Source organism: Muntiacus reevesi, chromosome 9 (assembly GCF_963930625.1).
Source record: "Muntiacus reevesi chromosome 9, mMunRee1.1, whole genome shotgun sequence".
NCBI classification, from domain to species: Eukaryota; Metazoa; Chordata; class Mammalia; order Artiodactyla; family Cervidae; genus Muntiacus; species Muntiacus reevesi.
Genome location: NC_089257.1, coordinates 2,262,641 through 2,280,482, shown reverse-complemented (window position 1 = coordinate 2,280,482; position 17,842 = coordinate 2,262,641). Strand labels below are relative to the sequence as shown.

General features: G+C 46.9%; 1 protein-coding gene across 2 annotated transcripts in view; it reads right to left on the bottom strand.

Annotated features, from left to right (window-relative positions):
- LPXN (leupaxin) overlaps window positions 1–17,842 on the bottom strand; it is a 38,016-nt gene that overhangs the window by 8,214 nt on the left and 11,960 nt on the right. Inside the window, exons 3-7 of one of the 2 annotated variants that reach the window (XM_065944288.1) lie at window positions 16,686–16,732; window positions 10,742–10,841; window positions 6,895–7,062; window positions 5,577–5,750; window positions 5,401–5,482 (exon numbers count right to left, since the gene is read on the bottom strand). In XM_065944288.1, coding sequence (XP_065800360.1) covers window positions 5,401–5,482; window positions 5,577–5,750; window positions 6,895–7,062; window positions 10,742–10,841; window positions 16,686–16,732 — 571 coding nt within the window. The remainder of the gene's footprint in view (window positions 1–5,400; window positions 5,483–5,576; window positions 5,751–6,894; window positions 7,063–10,741; window positions 10,842–16,685; window positions 16,733–17,842) is intronic. The other variant, XM_065944287.1, reaches the window with a different exon arrangement.

The window sequence follows — 17,842 nt, the reverse complement described above, 5'->3', positions numbered from 1 at the left end:
AACGGGTGAAAGCAAACATACAACCCAAGAGGAGCTTCTGCTTAGCCTTTTTGTCACTTATCTCAATAAATATGCTTTAAGCGTGGCTTCATATTGATTATATAAAGTCATAAATGACCAAATTAGCCTTGTCTAGTTAGAAGGGGCCCAAGCCATAGACAATATGAACTAGCTACCTTCATGGCACGTCCTGGTTATCCTGTGGATAGGGTATTTTTCTTTTGTATTTAACTTATGTCTCTTCTTGAAATATGTATGCATTGTCGTCTGCTCTCAGGCACCTTCCACATCGTAATTACCCATGGGCAGTATTCACTTGCTGACTCTTTTACCCAACAAACCCTCAGACTTCAATGGCAACCAGTGCAATATAAATTGACCATGACTTACATTAAATCTCAATGAAAAATGTTGTTTAACTAAAGTGCAATCTAAAAATGAAAGGCCTAATGATTTGTGAAAAGCACTGAACAAGCTTCAGTGAGCAAGCAAATGACTACAAAGCACTTTGCTAGTGGATTTTATCAGTGCTACTCTACCCAGGTCTGTCTTCAAATAAACTGCACCATGTGTGTGCCAAGAAAGTAAAGAGACCCAACAGCAGAAGAGGGATTCAGTCTCTATCAAGGGGCAGTTACAATGGTGCAGAAGAAAACATGGAACTTGCAGACATGAGACCTGAGTCTAAATTCCAGTTCTTTGATTTTCTAGCTGCATGACTTAAAAAAGAAAATGACTTCACCTCCCTGATGCTCAGTGCTTCCATCTAATACTTGGTAAGATTATTCTCCCAAAGTTGTGGTGGGGATTAAATGAATAATAGTTAGCACTGTACATAGGGTTTCCCAGGTGTCACTAGTGGTAAAGAACCCGCCTGCCAATGCAAGAGGCATAAGAGATGTGGGTTTGATCCCTGGGTCGGGTTCCATCCCTAGAGGAGGGCAGGGCAACCCACTTCAGTATTCTTGCCTGGAGAATTCCATGAACAGAGGAGCCAGGAAGGCTGGAGCCCATGGCATCACAGAGGGTTGGACCCGACTGAAGCAACTTAGCACAATACATGTTAACCTGCCTGATACTGAAGACCTGACCTCCAGGAGAACTAGCATAACATGGGACTTATCTTCATACCCTCTTGAAACATCACTATCAAATTAAGAAAAGAATTATTTAAAACAGAAAGATTCATGGGAAAAAAGAGAAAAGGGAAGACCATGCCACAGGTGAAATATCAAAATCGTCTAAAATTTAAATTAGGTGTTAGAGTGGCGTCTAGCTTGGCAGAAACAAAACAAAATAGACAAACAACAACAGCAAAAACCTGAAACCTCGATAATGAAAGAGGGAGACGCTGGTAAAACTGAAGCCGTCCTGGGGCTTCGTGGTGGTCCAGGGGTGAACACTCTGTGCTCCCACTGCAGGGCCATGGGTCTGATCCTTGGTCAGGGAACGAAGATCCCACATTCCGCATGCTGAGTACCATGGCCAAAAAATCCCTCAGCCATCCTGAGCTCCAAAACATCAAAGGGGCTCAGGCCCAGCTTATTTTAAATTCATAAACAAGGCCAGAAGCAGGATTGGTTGAAAGTCTGAAGAACTGTCAGAAAATCAGATTCCCCATCCGAACCATAAGATGCAATGATTATTTCTGTAAATTTCAAGTCAGAGGGTCTCAGTATTCAGGGATACTGGACATTTATTATAAGAAAAGAAGTCAAGCTTTCTACTAAAAGTATTAGTCACTCAGCCCTGTGCAACTCTTTGCAACTCTACGGACTATAGCCCGTCAGGCTTCTCTATCCATGGATTCTCTTGGCAAGAACGCTGGAGTGGGTTGCCGTTCCCTTCTGCAGGGGATCTTCCGGACCCAGGGACCAAACTCGGGTCTCCTCATTGCAGGCAGAGCCACAAGGCAGCTCAGAGGCATTACTGTCTGAGCCACCGGGGAAGCCTGATGGAATGGAAGTTCTACGTTTTTTAGTAGAAAATGAGAATTAAATAAAAGTTGGCATACTGAATGGTAAAAACCCCATCCCCTAATCCCTTTTACTAATTTTTATAAAGCTGACAGAGAGTACAACTCTTTGGTAAAATCTATTCAAGGCAGAAGACCTAAAATATTAATATTCAAGGGTCCTGCAGCACCCTCCCTGAGTACCAGCCCACAGTCAGCGAGCTCTGCCTCACCCACAGAGCTTCCGGTTAGCACTAAAGTGTCTCATTCATTCTTAAAGAATGGGCAAGCAAAGGCCAGCACTTGGCAAAGACCAATGCAACAGGATAGAGGGCATCAAGATGTGATAGATGTCAAAGTTCAAAGTGGGCGGCAAGACGTCCCTCAAAGTAGACAGTTATCTAGCTGCACAAATCTGCACAAAGCTTGGAGTCTCCACTTACACGAGGATATAAAACAGGTAAAGAGAAAGGATCTTTTCCCTGATGATGGGAAAGATTGAGGGCAAGAGGAGAAGGGCAGATGGAGGATGAGATGGCTGGAGGGCATCACCAACTCGATGGACATGAGTTTGAGCAAATTCCGGGAGATGGTGAAGGACAGTGAAGGCTGGCGTGCTGCGGTCCATGGGGCCCCAGAGAGTGGACAGGACTGAGCGAATGAAGAGCAGCGAAGAGAAAGGGAAGCTGAGACAGGGGTTTCTCTGAGAAAGCTGTGCTGTGCGTGCCCCACCATCGCCGAGGGGCGTGAGGGGCGGTCCCGGGGAACCTCAAGTCAAGAGAGGGGCTGCAACGGGACCACTCCGAGAGCTGGGTGTGGGTGCCTGCCAGGCGTGGGGTACAGCTGATGCCATCTGACTCATCCCCGGAAAACACCCACAGTTGAAAGTCTGGTTAAAGGGCCTACGGCTGCTGAATGAAGCGAGGCACCTGAAATTAAGTGCAGTCATTCGAGCCAGCTTCCCTGGTGGCTCAGACGGTAAAGCATCTGCCTGCAGCGCAGGAGACCCGGGTTCAATCCCTGGGTCGGGAAGATCCCCTGGAGAAGGAACTGGCACCCCACTCCAGTATTCTTGCCTGGAAAATCCCATGGAAGGATGAGCCTGGTGGGCCACAGTCCATAGGGTCACAAAAGGGTCGGACACGACTTAGCAACGGAACAGCAACAAGAAAGTCGGAGTTAAATATGTGCCAGGCCCAGAGAGGTCAAAGCAACTGAGACAACTTAGAACTTTTCTGCCCTCCAGGCCAAACCCGTCCACCCCTGATTCAACCCTGGAGGGGTCAGCTGTGGAGATTAGCAATGGGTGTGAGAATAAAAGCAGGAAAGGGCCAATGACCCGCCATGGCCCGCCTCCCCGGCCTCCTGCAGCTTAAAGGACCCACCAGGGGAGAGGGTAGCTGTCACTTTAAATATGTTGGAGGCTTTAGTTATCACACAGAATGAATTACCTAAGGACTTGGATTTGTGTTTTGTGTCTTAAATTGATTTTCTATTTAGAGTAGTTCATTAAGAATAATCAAAAAAGACATAAGACTGCCTCAAATTTTTATTTAGAAGAAAACTTTCCCCGTGAATTAATTCTAAAAGGACAGGAAAAGAAAAAGAAGCGTTCTGCTTTCATATATGAGTCATATTGGTTCAAAACAAACATAAAAAGAAGAAGTCAGGAAAAAAAAAATCAAGACAACGCAGAAAACAGAAGGGAGCAAAAAGCTTGCAACAAGGGCGAAACAGGTCACGTAGAAAGTGTCAGGAAGAAGAACAAAATCTGAATAAAAGAAACTTTCAGCCATGGAGGCTGGAAGACAGTGGCGCAATGTCTTCAGAGTGATAGGCAAAGTAACTTCTACCTAGAATTCCACGTCCAGGACACTTCAGGGAGACAAGATATTTTCAGATGCTCAAGGTTTCAAAGCTTTTACCAGGAGCTACTGGAGGCTGTGCTCCACCAAAATAAAAGCAGTAATACATATTCAAAGACGGAGGGAAGGATTTAGTACAAGGGATTCCCGAGATAAAGTATTGTTTCTTAGCAGGCAGGCTGGAGCAGAAGGATGAAAGTGTCCTGGACAGATGTCTCCAAGAAAAAAAAAAAAAAACGAATGGAACTGACATGTTACCAGAAGTGGATGACCACTTTGAGAAGGATTTCGGAGCTCTGTCAGATAAATTAGTGATAATTACAATAAGAATTAAGCGGATGAAAAAGGGACCCAGATGTTAATTTCAGTAAATAGCACATGGGTATGGAAAGGACACCAAGGCAACGATCGCCATCTTCATCACCAGCCTTCACGTGCCAGGCACGACTGCAAACACTCCGTTGATACTGTCTCTTAAAATCCTCATAATGACCCTACACAGTAAACATCACTTTTTTCTTACTTTAAAAAAATCCTTTTGGTCGTGCCACATGGTGGGTGAGAGCTTAGGTTACCAACCGGGATCGAACCCACACCCCCTGCATTGGAAGCACAGAATCTTAGCCACTGGACCACGAGGGAAGCCCTAAAGTAAGCGTTATTATTAGGTCCATTTTACTCATGAGGAAAGTGAGCTCCAGAGAAGGTCAAATAACTGAAACATCACACGGCTAATAAATATCACAGCCCAGATTTGAACCAGGCAGACGAACCCCCAGACCCACACTGTACTGTATCACAGTTTGCTACATGACTCAACTGTGAGCAATATTTATGTGAGTGTCAACATGTACACACCGAATACTCATCTGACTTATAATTACGACCTAATTATAACTGAGAGAATAGGGGAGGGGAATTATGTTGGGGGTGGGTGGAGGAGTAATAACATTTCTCAATCTTTATCTCTCTTGGTAGAACGTTAACATGTAATGGCTAAAATTGGACAAAAAATCAATATAGCAGAATAAACTATTTAAAATACACAAGTAAATAATGTGCTGTGCTGTGGCTCGTCGCTCAGTCGTGTCCGACTCTTTGCGACCCCGTGGACTGCAGCCCGCCAGGCTCCTCTGTCCATGGGATTCTCCAGGCAAGAACACTGGAGTGGGGTGCCATGGCCTCCTCCAGGGGATCTTCCCGATCCGGGGATGGAACCTGCGTCTCCTGCATTGGCAGGCAGGTTCTTTACCACTAGCGCCACCTGGGAAGCCCCACAAGTAAATAATAGAAGAAGCCAAAATACTTAGGAGAACTGGACTTGGGGGTGGAAAAAGGGAAAGCAAGGGAGTGTTCTTTTTTAAAATTGCTCTTGGCGTGGTATTTGCATTTTAAACTATGCATTTGTATGGCTTTGATTTAAAATTTTCATTTAAGCAAAAGGCATCCATGTCAGACCAGGTAGGAAGGGATGGCGCTGGGCACCGAAACGGGCACCTGGGTGGTGGAGGCAGGAACCAGGACCAGCAGAGGAGATCAGCGAAAAGCCCTGCCGGTGCTCTGTGACCCCCCGGGCCGTACCTTCTTCACCGAACACCTCTCCACAGTGAGCGCAGAAGAAGTGCTCCGGGTGCCAGGTTTGGTCCATGGCCGTCAGCACTTTCTGGAAAAGCAACGGGCGCGATTGGAGGCTGCAGGGCTGTCAGGCGCAGCCGGCTCTCGCAGGAGCGGCGCGCAGGCGGGGCGGGGGCACTCACGTCCAGGATGGGCGCGGCGCAGTAGGCGCAGCGCGGAGAGAAGAGGCGGTGGTAGTCCTCGGCGCAGTAGGCCAGGCCGCTCCGCTCGAAGAAGGGGCTGGAGCCGATCTCCCCCTTGCAGTGGGCGCAGACGAAGTGCTCGGGATGCCAGGCCTGCCCCAGCGCGTGGACCACCTGCAGGGCGAAGCGACCTGGCGTGGGGGCCGGCACCCGGGGCCCGAGCCTGCGCCGCTCTGGGGCGCGCATCCGTGGAAACGACAGCCCCGCATCACGCGCCCTGAGGCCGATCCCCGGGTGCGCTCACGCGGCCTGTGGTCCCTGGGCATGTCGCGAGGTCGTGCCGACTCTCTGCGACCCCATGGCCTGCAGCCCACCAGGCCCCTCTGCCCCTGGGATTCTCCTGGCAAGCGTGCTGGAGTGGGCTGCCATTCCCTTCTCCACCTGCGGTCCATGCTTCACGGATAACGGCATGGTGCCCGCTGTCCCGACTTAATAAATGCTCACTCCGCTACTGCCCCAGAAAATTACAGACACGAAATAGAGCATAGTGGGCGACAGGCTTGGCCTGGAAGGGATCCCGGGAACAGGAGAAGACCAATGACAGTTTTTATTCCTCTGATCTGGACACCTCATCTCACACCCTGTGGAAAGTCGGTTCTCAGTGCCCTTTATAATGCCTTGGATGAAGGATGGCGCCCAAGCAGGAATTTGTGGTCATGCTATGATGCTGGGAGCGGCTGAAAGTCATAATCAGTCACTTTGCACTGGGAAGATTTGCACCCAGGGAGCAGAGGGAAAGTTATTCTCCATAAGGCAGTAGAGGAAAACGGTTACGAGCTCAAACTCTCAAGCCAGAATCTCCTGGATTTGGATCTTACATCGACCTCTTACTAGACCTTGGCCATGTCAGTTAATGACCCTGGGCCCTCAGTTTCCTCACTTTACACAGAGCTTGTGAGCACTGAAGGGCTGTCTGTCTGTGTGTGTATGCTCAGTCGCTCAGTCGTGTCTGACTCTCTGCGACCCCATGGACTGTTGCCTACCAGGTTTCTCTGTTCATGGGGATTCTCCAGGCAAGAATACTGGAGTGGGTTGCCATGCCCTTCTCCAGGGGATCTTCCCAATGCAGGACTGAAGGGATAATGCAGCCACTAAATAAAAGAAGACTTGTACGGTGCTTATTCCACGCCTGGAGCACTGTGAAGGGTCGGTATTACTAAACTGCCTTAGATTATGAGAAGAGAGAGCAGCCCTTGGAGGATGGAGACCGACACCCAGACATGGAAGGCTGTCGGATCAATGTCTCGGCCCATCCCACCTTTCCAGCGATCGGTTTCTGGCAGGAGGCACAGTGGCCCTTGAGCACTGTGGCAATTCCCAGGTTCTGCAAGTCCTGCTCCAAGCCCCCCAGCATGGAGTCCAAGGAGGCCTGGTGATCCTGCTTGGCGGATACGGGTTTCTTGCTGGCATCTGCTTTCACTGTAACCTGTACCAAGAAGAGAACCGTAAAGAGAGTCATCCTCATTAGCATCCTCTGCACTATGTCTTAGTCTTTCCCTGAACTTCCTCCAAGGCGCTGGGAGAATCTAACATCGCAACACCAAGAAAAGGAAAAAGCTTTCATCTCCCTTTCATTCTAAGTTCCTCAGGCTGAATGAAATCTGACTAGTCTTCCTGTTTGCGAATCTCTTCTGGCAGTAGGAAGCTGAACCTCGGAAGCTGATACCTTATCTCTTATGACGACTGCAGGTCAGCAATGCATCTTCTTTTTACTCAGTTATGTTGCAGTGTTTTTTGGGCAGCTGGTTTGTGCCACTCACTGCTCTAGGCTCATGGTGCAGAGCAATATTCAAGACTAACAAGCGTCTGCCCTCATGGAATTTATTTTCTCTGAGTAACAGACAGTAAGCAATTAAAGAAATAATAGACAATATGATGTCAGGTTAGAGATATGAATCATATATTGAGGCAAAAGATCGTGGGATGGTGAGGAAGAATTGATTCAGATAAGGGCGATTGGAGAAGACTAAGAAGCTGGTACTTGAGCAGATATGTGAGTGATGTACTGAGACACAGAAATATCGATAATTGTGAGGAAAGCATTCTAGAGGGAAGGACGGCCCAGAGGAGTGAGACAGTCTGACACATAAAAAGTAAAAAGAGGTCAGTAGGGCTGGAACACAGGGAGTGAGGATGAGTGCGGCAGGAGAAAACAGTGGAAAAAGAGGCCATGATCACGCAGAGCCCGCAGGATAAAGCTTTGGTTTTACTGTTTAATAAAAATAAATAATTGTTATTATTTAATAAAGCTCTGGCTTTATTCTAAGGGTGATGGAACCATTAGGGCGCTTCAAGCATGAGAGGGAGAGAATCTGATTCACAAGATCCCTGGGATAGCTGAGTGAGGAATCAGGTGTGGACAAAGCAAGAGTGGAACCAGAGGCGCTCGTTAGGCAGGAGACTTTCAAAACAGCTTGGATCAGAAATGACTTGGGCCAGTGATGGTGGAGAAGGAGGTGAGAGGTGGTCAGATAAAACTTGGTGACCGGTTGGATTTATTAAAGAGAAACTCCAGTGCCGCTGTGATAAAACATGCAAAGGGAAAACTTCAAATTACAGAACAGTTCCCAGCTCGTCTCTCTCAACTCCCAGTTTCCAGACTACCCGACTTCTGGGCCAGAGGACTGCAGCGCTTTGCCAGGGCCTCCGGCACTGAAGTTGCAGCAACAGACGGACACTGCGTCTCCCGTCCCGCCTGTCCACTGCCCTCACTTTACCTTCCCGGTTTCATCTCTGATTACTCAGTAAAAAGCCCCCATTGTTTAAAATCAGCCAGGCTCCCGGAGGTCTCCCGAAAGTGATCTGTTACCATTTGCCTTCAGGCCTCTGCCTGGCACAACTTCCCACTATCTCACTAATCCAAAATGCTCATTTCCCTTCAAGAAACGTACCATTTGACACATTTCCTTCCTCTCCTATTATATAATGTTAGTTAATGCTCAAGAGATTAGTGTTCTAAAGGCTAACGTCAAAAAGGCCTGAAAGTAACTCAGTAAATACGCAGCAATGTATCTGTGTCTATATATACAATTAAATCTATTTGCTGGTATATTTCAGAATGTTTCTGAAAGGATTATGTGGAAAACAGGAAATATTGAATACCTCCAGGGGGCAGAACTGGATGGCTGGGAACGCTTCACTGTACACTGTTATACTCTGGATTTTTGTATAGTGTAAAGGTATGGCTAATTCAAAAAATAAACATAAATTTTTAAGTGTAAATAAACTAAGACACACACTAAATCAATTTAAAAACATCACACAGTTAGAACTGCTAATGTAGATTTTTTTTTCTAGTATTTTCAGACATGGGCTTCCTGGTGGCTCAGTGGTAGAGAATCCGCCTGTCACTGCAGGAGATGCAGCTTCCATTCTGGAGTCGGGAAGATCCCCTGGAGGAGGAAATGACAACCCACTCCAGTATTCTTGACTGGGAAATCCCAAGGACAAAGGCTCCTGGTGGGCTACAGTCCATGGGGTTGTAAAATAGTTGGCACGATTCAGCAACTAAACAACCATTTTCAGATATACAATGCAATGAGGAATGCACTCAGCTTTACTGTAAATATTAAAAAGAAAACTTGTTCCTGATATGTATTCATTGTGTCTCTAATAATATGATTATACATAATGTATCAGAAACAGCGCTGGAAAGCCAAAGGTGAGCCACAGAGATAAGATTCCTGCCCTCCAATTACACAGTTTTATGCACCGCCTTGAAATCACTTCATAGTCACTTCACGTGTGCATATCAAATACCCCAACCAATTCAGAATGTTTGGATTCTCTACCTTAAGAATTCTAGCTCAGTATTCTGTAATAACCTAAATGGGAAAAGATTTGGGAAAGGACACGTGTGCATATATACAGCTGAATCACTTAGCTGTACCCCTGAAATCATCACACTGTTGATCCACGATGATGGTGGTGGTGGTTTAGTTGCTCAGTCGTGTCCGACTCTTGCGATCCCGTGGACTGTAGCCCGCCAGGCTCCTCTGTCCACGGGATTCTCCCGGCAAGAGTGCTGGAGTGGGTTCCCATTTCCTTCTCCAGGGGATCTTCCCGACCCACGGATCAAACCGGGTCTCCCGCACTGCAGGTGGGGTCTTTCCCTCTAAGCCACCAGGGAAGCCCAGAGCCTAGACCAAGAGGGGCGGATTTTCTCTCAGTAAGAGCTTAGGACTCATCCTTGCTTTCAAAGCCACGCTTGCTCTCGCTTGCTATCCTCCAGCTGGCCGTGGGTCTCCTCCACCTCACTCAGGGAGGTCTCTTTAACAGCCCTTCCACACTTCATCCAGTTGTAGTGGCAAACAGTCTATCTTTTAGTCTAATAAATGTCACCTAGCCTTATGTCTCATTTTGTCAAGCACACTCCAAGGCCCTTGAGATCAGAACCTGCGTCGCAGAGTCTTTTATGTCCAGATAAGACATCTAAAAAAAAAAAAAAACCAACACAAATGCACTCATATACAAAACAGAAATAGATCCATAGACTGAAAAAAAACAAGTATGGTTGCCAAGGGGGTAAAAGGCCTCCCAGGTGCGGCTGAGGACAAAGAACCTGCCAGTGCAGGCAGTGTAAGAGGTGAGCGCTCATCCCTGGGTCGGGAAGACCCCTGGAGCGGGAAATGACAACCACTCCAGGATTCTGGCCTGGAGAATCCCGCGGACAGAGGGGGCTGGCGGGCCACGGTCCGTGGGGTCGCAGCGGCGGACCCGACGGGAGCGGCTCAGCACACGTGGGGGTAAAGGGCGGGAGGGATGAACCCGGAGTTTGGGATCGCCATGGGCACATTACTGTATGTAGAAGAGATCACCAAGGACCCACCGCCGTGCGCCACTGACTGTGCTCAATGTTTCATAATAACCTCTAACAGAGAAACGTCAGATAGAGATATAGATGGAGATGCAGAAGTGAATCGTTCTGCTGAACACCGGAAACAGATGCAACAGGCGGTAAATCAGCGGCACTTCAGTGGGCTCATCCACTGAGTTAAACTGAGCCCGGCAGAATCAGAAAGGACTTCGGAGGGTTCCTAGAGTGGGAGGGCAGGCGGAGGTCCACGGAGACGAGCCCTGCGGGCGGGGTCACAGGGTGTGCGCACCTGACGCTGCATTTCACACAGATGGGCCATCAGCTCGTCCAGCTGTGCGGCGGCTGAGGTTTTAGAAGCTGCTGGTGATGCCTTCGGCTCTTGAATCTCACTGTAAGGAGGAAAGAAAAAAAGCATACCAACACATCAAAACTCAAATGAGCGTTAGACCGTGCATAAAATACCAGAAAATGCAGTTTGAACTATGAATCCTTTGCATGCATGCTAAGTCGCTTCAGTCATCTCCGCCTCTTTGAGACCCCCATGGACTGTAGCCCACCAGGCTCCTTTGTCTTTGGGATTCTCCAGGTGAGAATACTGCAGTGGCTGCCATGCCCTTCTCCAGGGGACCTTCCTGACCCAGGGATTGAACCGGCATCTCTTAAGTCTCCTGCATTGGCAGGTGGGTTCTCTTCCCACTGGGCCACCTGGTTAGACCCACTAACGCTTTAGATTTGACTAAAATTAGACCAATTCAGCAATTTTACTTCCGAGACTCTATCTTACAGAAAAATTGGACATATCTATAAAGATATATGCACAAAGAAAGACAATCCTTGAAACACAAAAGCAGTATAGGTTTATGAGCAAATTAAATCTAAATGGAGATATACTCAAATAAATGATGGTCCACTCACACTATAAAATACCCTGTGGCTGCTAAAAAAAAAAAATAAATGTCGACAGATTTATATGAACTAAGGAAGACTTCTAATTTATACTGCTAACTTAAAAAAAACAAGGCCCAGAACAATAGGAAAAATATCCTTCCATTTACATCATTTTAGAAACACAGATACATAAGTATGACGCTGCACGCACAGAGCCCTGTAAGAAGACAGGCCTGTCGAGCTGGTCATCAGGGGGTGGAGGGGAGACTGCTGGAGGTGGTCTCACATTTTACCCTGGGCGTTCCCGATTTTTGGTTTGTGTTTGGCTGTGCTTCGAGTCTTGTGGAATCTTAGTTCTCCGACCAGGGATTGAACCTGGGCCCATCAGGGAAAGCACTGAGTCCTAACCACTGCACAGCCAGGGAATTCTTTGCTTTGACTTTTTTAAAGGACTATTTTTCAGAGCAGTTTTAGGTTTATATGCAATAGTAAGCAGAAGATACCTCTTTGGCTTTTTACATACGTGAGTTTATAAAATAATTGTGTGTATGAAGTTGTATTTTCAAAACAAAGGTCAGCTAGACTAGGAAAGAGGCAATGATAAAAACAGAGGAGACGGCAGGGGGAGCAGGCTGGGCGTGAACAGGGCAAGCCTCACGTACATGTGGATCTTAGATGCATGCACACAGTCGTCAGGTATGATTCCAGTAAATAACTTTCAGTATAGTACATTACTGTAGTCATAATGCTGCGATTCCTATTAAAATTATGTTCAATATAAAATGAGTAATGTTAAACATAGAACATTTTAAAACTGCAGAGGAACAAAGAAAAAAATTAAAGCACATATTCTCTTCCTTTTGAGAGGCACTGAATACTCTAGACATGATGGCGTATGTTTTTACACTCTTCTATTGATTGTGTATGATTTTAGGAAATTTGAATAGCACTGGTTTTCTTCATGTTTTAAAGTTAACATTTTTCCATACCCTAATTCCTTATCTATCCTTTGCAACCTCAATAGTTAACAATTATTGAGTGTGTATATAACACTAGGCCCTCTGTAAAGGGCTTTACACGGGTTCTCTTTAAATCCTCATGAAAACAATAAGAGGTAAGTAGTACCACCCCCAGATGGAGAAACTGGGGCCTAGGGACGTTAAAACCTTTGCTCTACCCTGTACAAGAGGCAAACGACATAGTTTGGGCCTGCAGGCTGCTAAGCTTGTATTCTCTGTCACTAAATTATCTTTTAAAATGATGTATAAGGGCTATACAGTTTTCAAATGCACAATGTGCTATAATCTATTAAACCAATCATTTATTGTTGGACACCTAGACCGTTTCTGATTTTCACTGCTGTAGTCAACACGGCTAAATAAATGTGTGATACCTTCACTGCCACAGAGTACTTTCTGAGAAGTGGGATTACTGGGTTATACAAGTAACGGAATCTGGAGAAGTGTTTGTCATCAAATTAATCAAGAAACTCAGCTAACAACCCACCAAACTCTGTGTGTGTGTATCAGAGAGGGAGAGAAAGACACGCACAGAAAGCCATAAATAAAGTCAAATATTCTAAATCATCCACTAAATGTGTTCTCATAAGTGACGACAGTCTTACTATTTTACTTATTTTATATATTGATCAACTAGGGAGAAAGTAGAAGAAAGATGGATATCTTCCTCTCTTAACCAAATAAGACCGTCTCTTGGGTGCAACATGTCTTGCTACTGGCTCACAGACGTTTGAATATCTAACAACAAGGAAAATGTAGGAGGAAAGTGGATCTTTTCACCTCTTAATTTGTCCTGTAGGTGCAATATGGCTTCCTACCAGACACAAGTTTGGGTTTGTTTTTTTTTTTTGGAGGCGGGTAGTTAATGGAAGAACAAAAATGGTCAGGTATGCAACTGACAGATTTAGTCCTTGGAGGTTTCCAACAAAGTGCAAAGGAGCTCTCTCTCACAACTCTTTTCAGTCTTAATCCCTTGGAATTGCTGCCACAGGCACGTGTCTTAGGAATACAATAGGTGGCAGGACTGAACACCTCTCTCCTGTGTCCCAGCGTAGAACAAATGCAGCTTCTCATGCGGCCCTGTATAATATAAAAACCTGTTCATCTCACAGATGGGCATCCTTGTTCTCATTGAAAGGCCTCTCACTGGTTTGTTACCCCTCATTTTTTTTTTTTTTTTTTTTTGACTGTGCTATGTAGCATGCAGAATCCTAGCCCTTCAACCAGGGGTCAGCCCCGCGCCCCCTGCACTGGGAGTGCAAACCCTCCACGGCTGACTGCCAGGGGAGTCCCTCTGACTAGTCGCTAACTAGACGCCTAGTGCAGTGTAGAAAGAGAGATCGCTGTCATAATGCCCTAAGAGTAACTGAGTCAACAGTATCAACTTCTAAATAAGAAATGAGAGACCTCTTGAAGTGTCGACGATGACTTCACTACAGGACATGCTTCTGAAGAGAGAGGAACCCTCAAATCAGAGCTCCTTTGATTTGTCCCTCCATCTCTTAAAGATGATGTGTGCATGCTAAGTCGCTTCAGTCGTGGCTGACTCTCTGTGATCCCACGGACTGTAGCCGCACCGCACCCCGCCCCTCCACCCCACCCCAGGCTCCTCTGTTCATGGGATTCTCCAGGCACGAATCCTGGAGTGGGCTGCCAGGCCCTTCTCCAAGGGACCTTCCTGACTCAGGGATCGGACCTGAGTCTCTTGGTGTCCTGCACTGGCAGGCGGGTTCGTTACCATGACACCACCTGATAAAGGACTTAAGTATGCCGCCAGTAACAGCTTCATTGTGCAGAGGCCTGAATAATACAGACAGGGTCGTCAGGACGGCCCAGTGGCCTAGGGTACCAGATTTGCTGTGTAGCAGAGGGAGCTCAGCTCAGAGCTCTGTGATGACCGAGAGGGGAGGGCTGGGGTGGAGAAGCGTCAAGACATAGGAGACATATGTGTGCTTAGAGCTGACTCATGTGGTTGTTCAGCGGAAACTAACACAACTTTGTAAGGCAACTGTCCTCCAGTTAAAAAAAAAATCCTATGATAAACCATTAAAACATACAAACATAAAAGTTGAGTTCAAGACTTCTCAAGTGAAGGGCTTTAATTTTCCCCCTATTTATTCCTCTGCAATATGTTTATGAAGTGTCCCTCCCTATTCTTAACTAAAATTATTTTGAGTCATATAAAAAATACATTTCTCAAAATCATCATATTGTTATATCCACAACTGGCATTGAACATACTTTCAAGGTTGAAAGGAATGTTTGGTTAATTTAAGAAAGTCAAAGGGAACGGTGGAAACAGCATGCAGGAAACTTGCTTCCATGTCTCATGCTGAATCTGCACATGGAAGCCTTGCGGGCTCTGAATTATAGCAGCCTCGGGCTTGGATCAGCCCGTTACATATTGAGTAGGCCACCTGGGTTTCATATCGCTCTCCTACACAGATCGACATGCTGCGTATCGTTCAGTAATGGCATTTGTATCGATTGAGATCTGCTCAGGAAAATACAGAGCCTGAGAGAAAGCAGAAGGAACTTCATCCAGCAATTTGATTCCACAGGTGATGAAGAGCTCAGAAGCAAACAGCACGCGCTGGGGGACCCGGAGGTCAGGCATAGCAAGAGGCCGCTAGGTCACAGGCCCCAGACCCCAGGAGCCCAGGCTCCCAGGCAGAGGAGGGAATCAGAAGCCACCAAAGGAGATGCAGTGCTGTCGGAGCCGCGGCGAGCACACGCCCTGCGTCCCGGCCTTGCAGCGCTCCCCCAGCACCCCGCCCGCCGGCCGTCTCCCCGCCCGCCTTCCGCCGTCTGCAGCCGGTGGGACCCACGGACCTGCGGCGCCGGAGCCGGGAACACCCGGCCCGCAGCGGCCAGCCCTCCTGGGACACAGGAGAGGGAGACGGGGTCCGACGGGTCTGCACCCCAGAGCGAAGGCGCCCGGCAGTTGGCAGGCGCTCCACCAGCGGTGCGAGGCCAGAGCCAGCCCAGGGCTGCGGGCTGCGTGTCCCTGTGTTTGCTAGCCTCTCCATTCAAGTCTGGGTCTACTCAGCATGAGCAAGAATTAAAGACTGACTGAGAACCTGCAGCGCACCGCGCGCTTACTGCTCTGCTGTTGCTCTGCTTTCTTTCTTTTCTTTTTACAAAGGAGAGAGATGGGAGGCCTAAGGGGCACCGCAGCAGGCAGCTTCCTAGGACTGGAGCAAGCCGGCCGGCCGTGTTAGTAAGTTGCCTTCTCTCTCACCAGAACAGAAGCCCCCTGCGATGGAAGGCGTGCCAGGGCTTCAAAAGCCAGCACAACCCTTCCTGTATTTTGTGGGCGTTACTGGTTGCAATTCTGAAACCAAGTTAAGACGTGGTGCAGTTTCTCTTCACCAACTGTGAAGTTTTACCATCTACATTTTAAACCCTTTGATTTGCTTCCCAGAATGCTGTCTGATTTTTTTTTTTTAATTTCAAGCTATAACTGAAGAGAAAACAGAAACAGAGGCCCTTTAATTTTTTTAGATCGTCAAACTCTCCCTTGGCCAGAAGAGGTCATTTAGTAAGTAGAATCTGCAGCAATATATAACTTTTATTAAAAGGAAATCCCTCCACCGCTAAATAAATGTTGAGTAACCCTGAATATTCATTGGAAGGATTACTGCTGAAGCTGAAGCTCCAATACTTTGGCCACCTGATGCGAGGAGCCGGCTCATTGGAAAAGACCCTGATGCTGGGAAAGACTGAAGGCAAAAGGAGAAGGGGGCGACAGAGGGTGAGATGGTTAGATAGCATCGCCGACTCCTGGACACGAATTTGAGCAAACTCCGGGAGACAGTGAAGGACAGAGGAGCCTGGCGTGCTGCTGCCGTCCATGGGGCTGCAGAGTCGGACACGACTTAGCGACTGAACAAAAACAACATGTATTCATCAGTCTGCCGTGGAGACCCACTGTTTTAGTTCAGCCCTGATCCTAGCTCTGATTTTGTCAGCATCTTGCTGACATTTCCTTAGGTGTTTTCTCTTTTGTGAACTGAAGCTCAGTATCTGGAATAGCTGGGCAGAAGCACCTGTGATGACTCGGACTGTTCACATATTTTCAGGAGGTGAAGGAAACAACAGCGCCCGCCCGCCCGGGTGACTAGACGACCCGTCTAGAAGCCAGGCTCCCTAGAAACTGCTGCATGTCAGCTGGCGGAATTCTACCACTGCTCACAGACCATGCATGAGGGGGAGGGAAATAGGAATGCTAGTAACAAACGCTTGCAAAGCAAATGATGGTCCAGACAGAGGTTGGTAACAATTCTCTTGTAACCCTGTTTAAATATTTAATTGAAAAAAAAATACCTGTAGACATTGGGTTCCTGGATCTTGGTAGTATACACAAGCTGCACCTGAGATACACAAGTGACAGAGAAGAATAAAGAATGAGTTTCTCATTATCTGAATGCTGGATAAACAACAAGGTCCTACGTAAGGTACAGGGGGCTATATTCAATATCCTGCGATAAACCATAACGGAAAAGAACATGAAAAGGAAGTAGATTATATACATACATATATATGCGTGTGTGTATATGATAACTGAATCCCTTTGCTGCACATCAGGGGTTAACACAGCATTGTAGATCAACTGTACTTCAATAAAATTTTTGAATACAAAGTAAATTTAACAAGAATACTAGTACTTACCCACAGCCAGAGTTAGAAGATGTTTGTCTGGAGATTCTAAAGGGGCCTGATCACTAGCATATGTCAAATCTTTCACAAGGCAGGGGAGCAGCAGCCATTCAGTAGAGAAAGGCCAAATGCTTAGCACAGTTGCTGGCTTGTGATCAAATACAGGGACCCCCCCCCCCCCAAAGCACTGACACAGAGATGGCACCATTCTCAAAAAAGAACTCACAAAATAACATGAGTCAGGGTGAAGCACCTCGAACTAGACGGGATGGAGTCAGGGAAGAGTATAATGCGGTTCAGTTTAACACACCAGAAGAGATAAGGAGTGACTGTAAAAGGTGGCTGACCCAGAGTTTATTTCGTGAGCAAATATTTATTGAGTGCCTGTCAGGTGTGAGGGCTAGGGGATGCAGGAGTCAAAAAATGAAACAAAAGACTAGAAATTGTTCCTGAGCCTTACATCACGGTGGTGAGAGACGGATAATAAACAAACTAATATGTAAAAAAATCATAAACATTAATGATGGGTAGGAGATAAGAAAGGGCTTCCCTGGTGGTTCACTGCTAAAGAATCACCTGCCAATGCAAGAATGCAGGTTTGATCCCTGGAGAAGGAAGCTCCCCTGGAGAAAGAAATGGCAACCCACTCCAGTATTCTTGCCTGGAGAATTCCATGGACAGAGGAGCCTGGTGGGGGCTATAGTCCATGCGGTTGCAAGAGAATCAGACACTCCTTAGACTAAACAGCAACCAAGGAGATGAGAGATGAGGGAGGGATGACATTCATCAATATATTGGTAGAGGAAGGAGCACTTGGGCAAGGA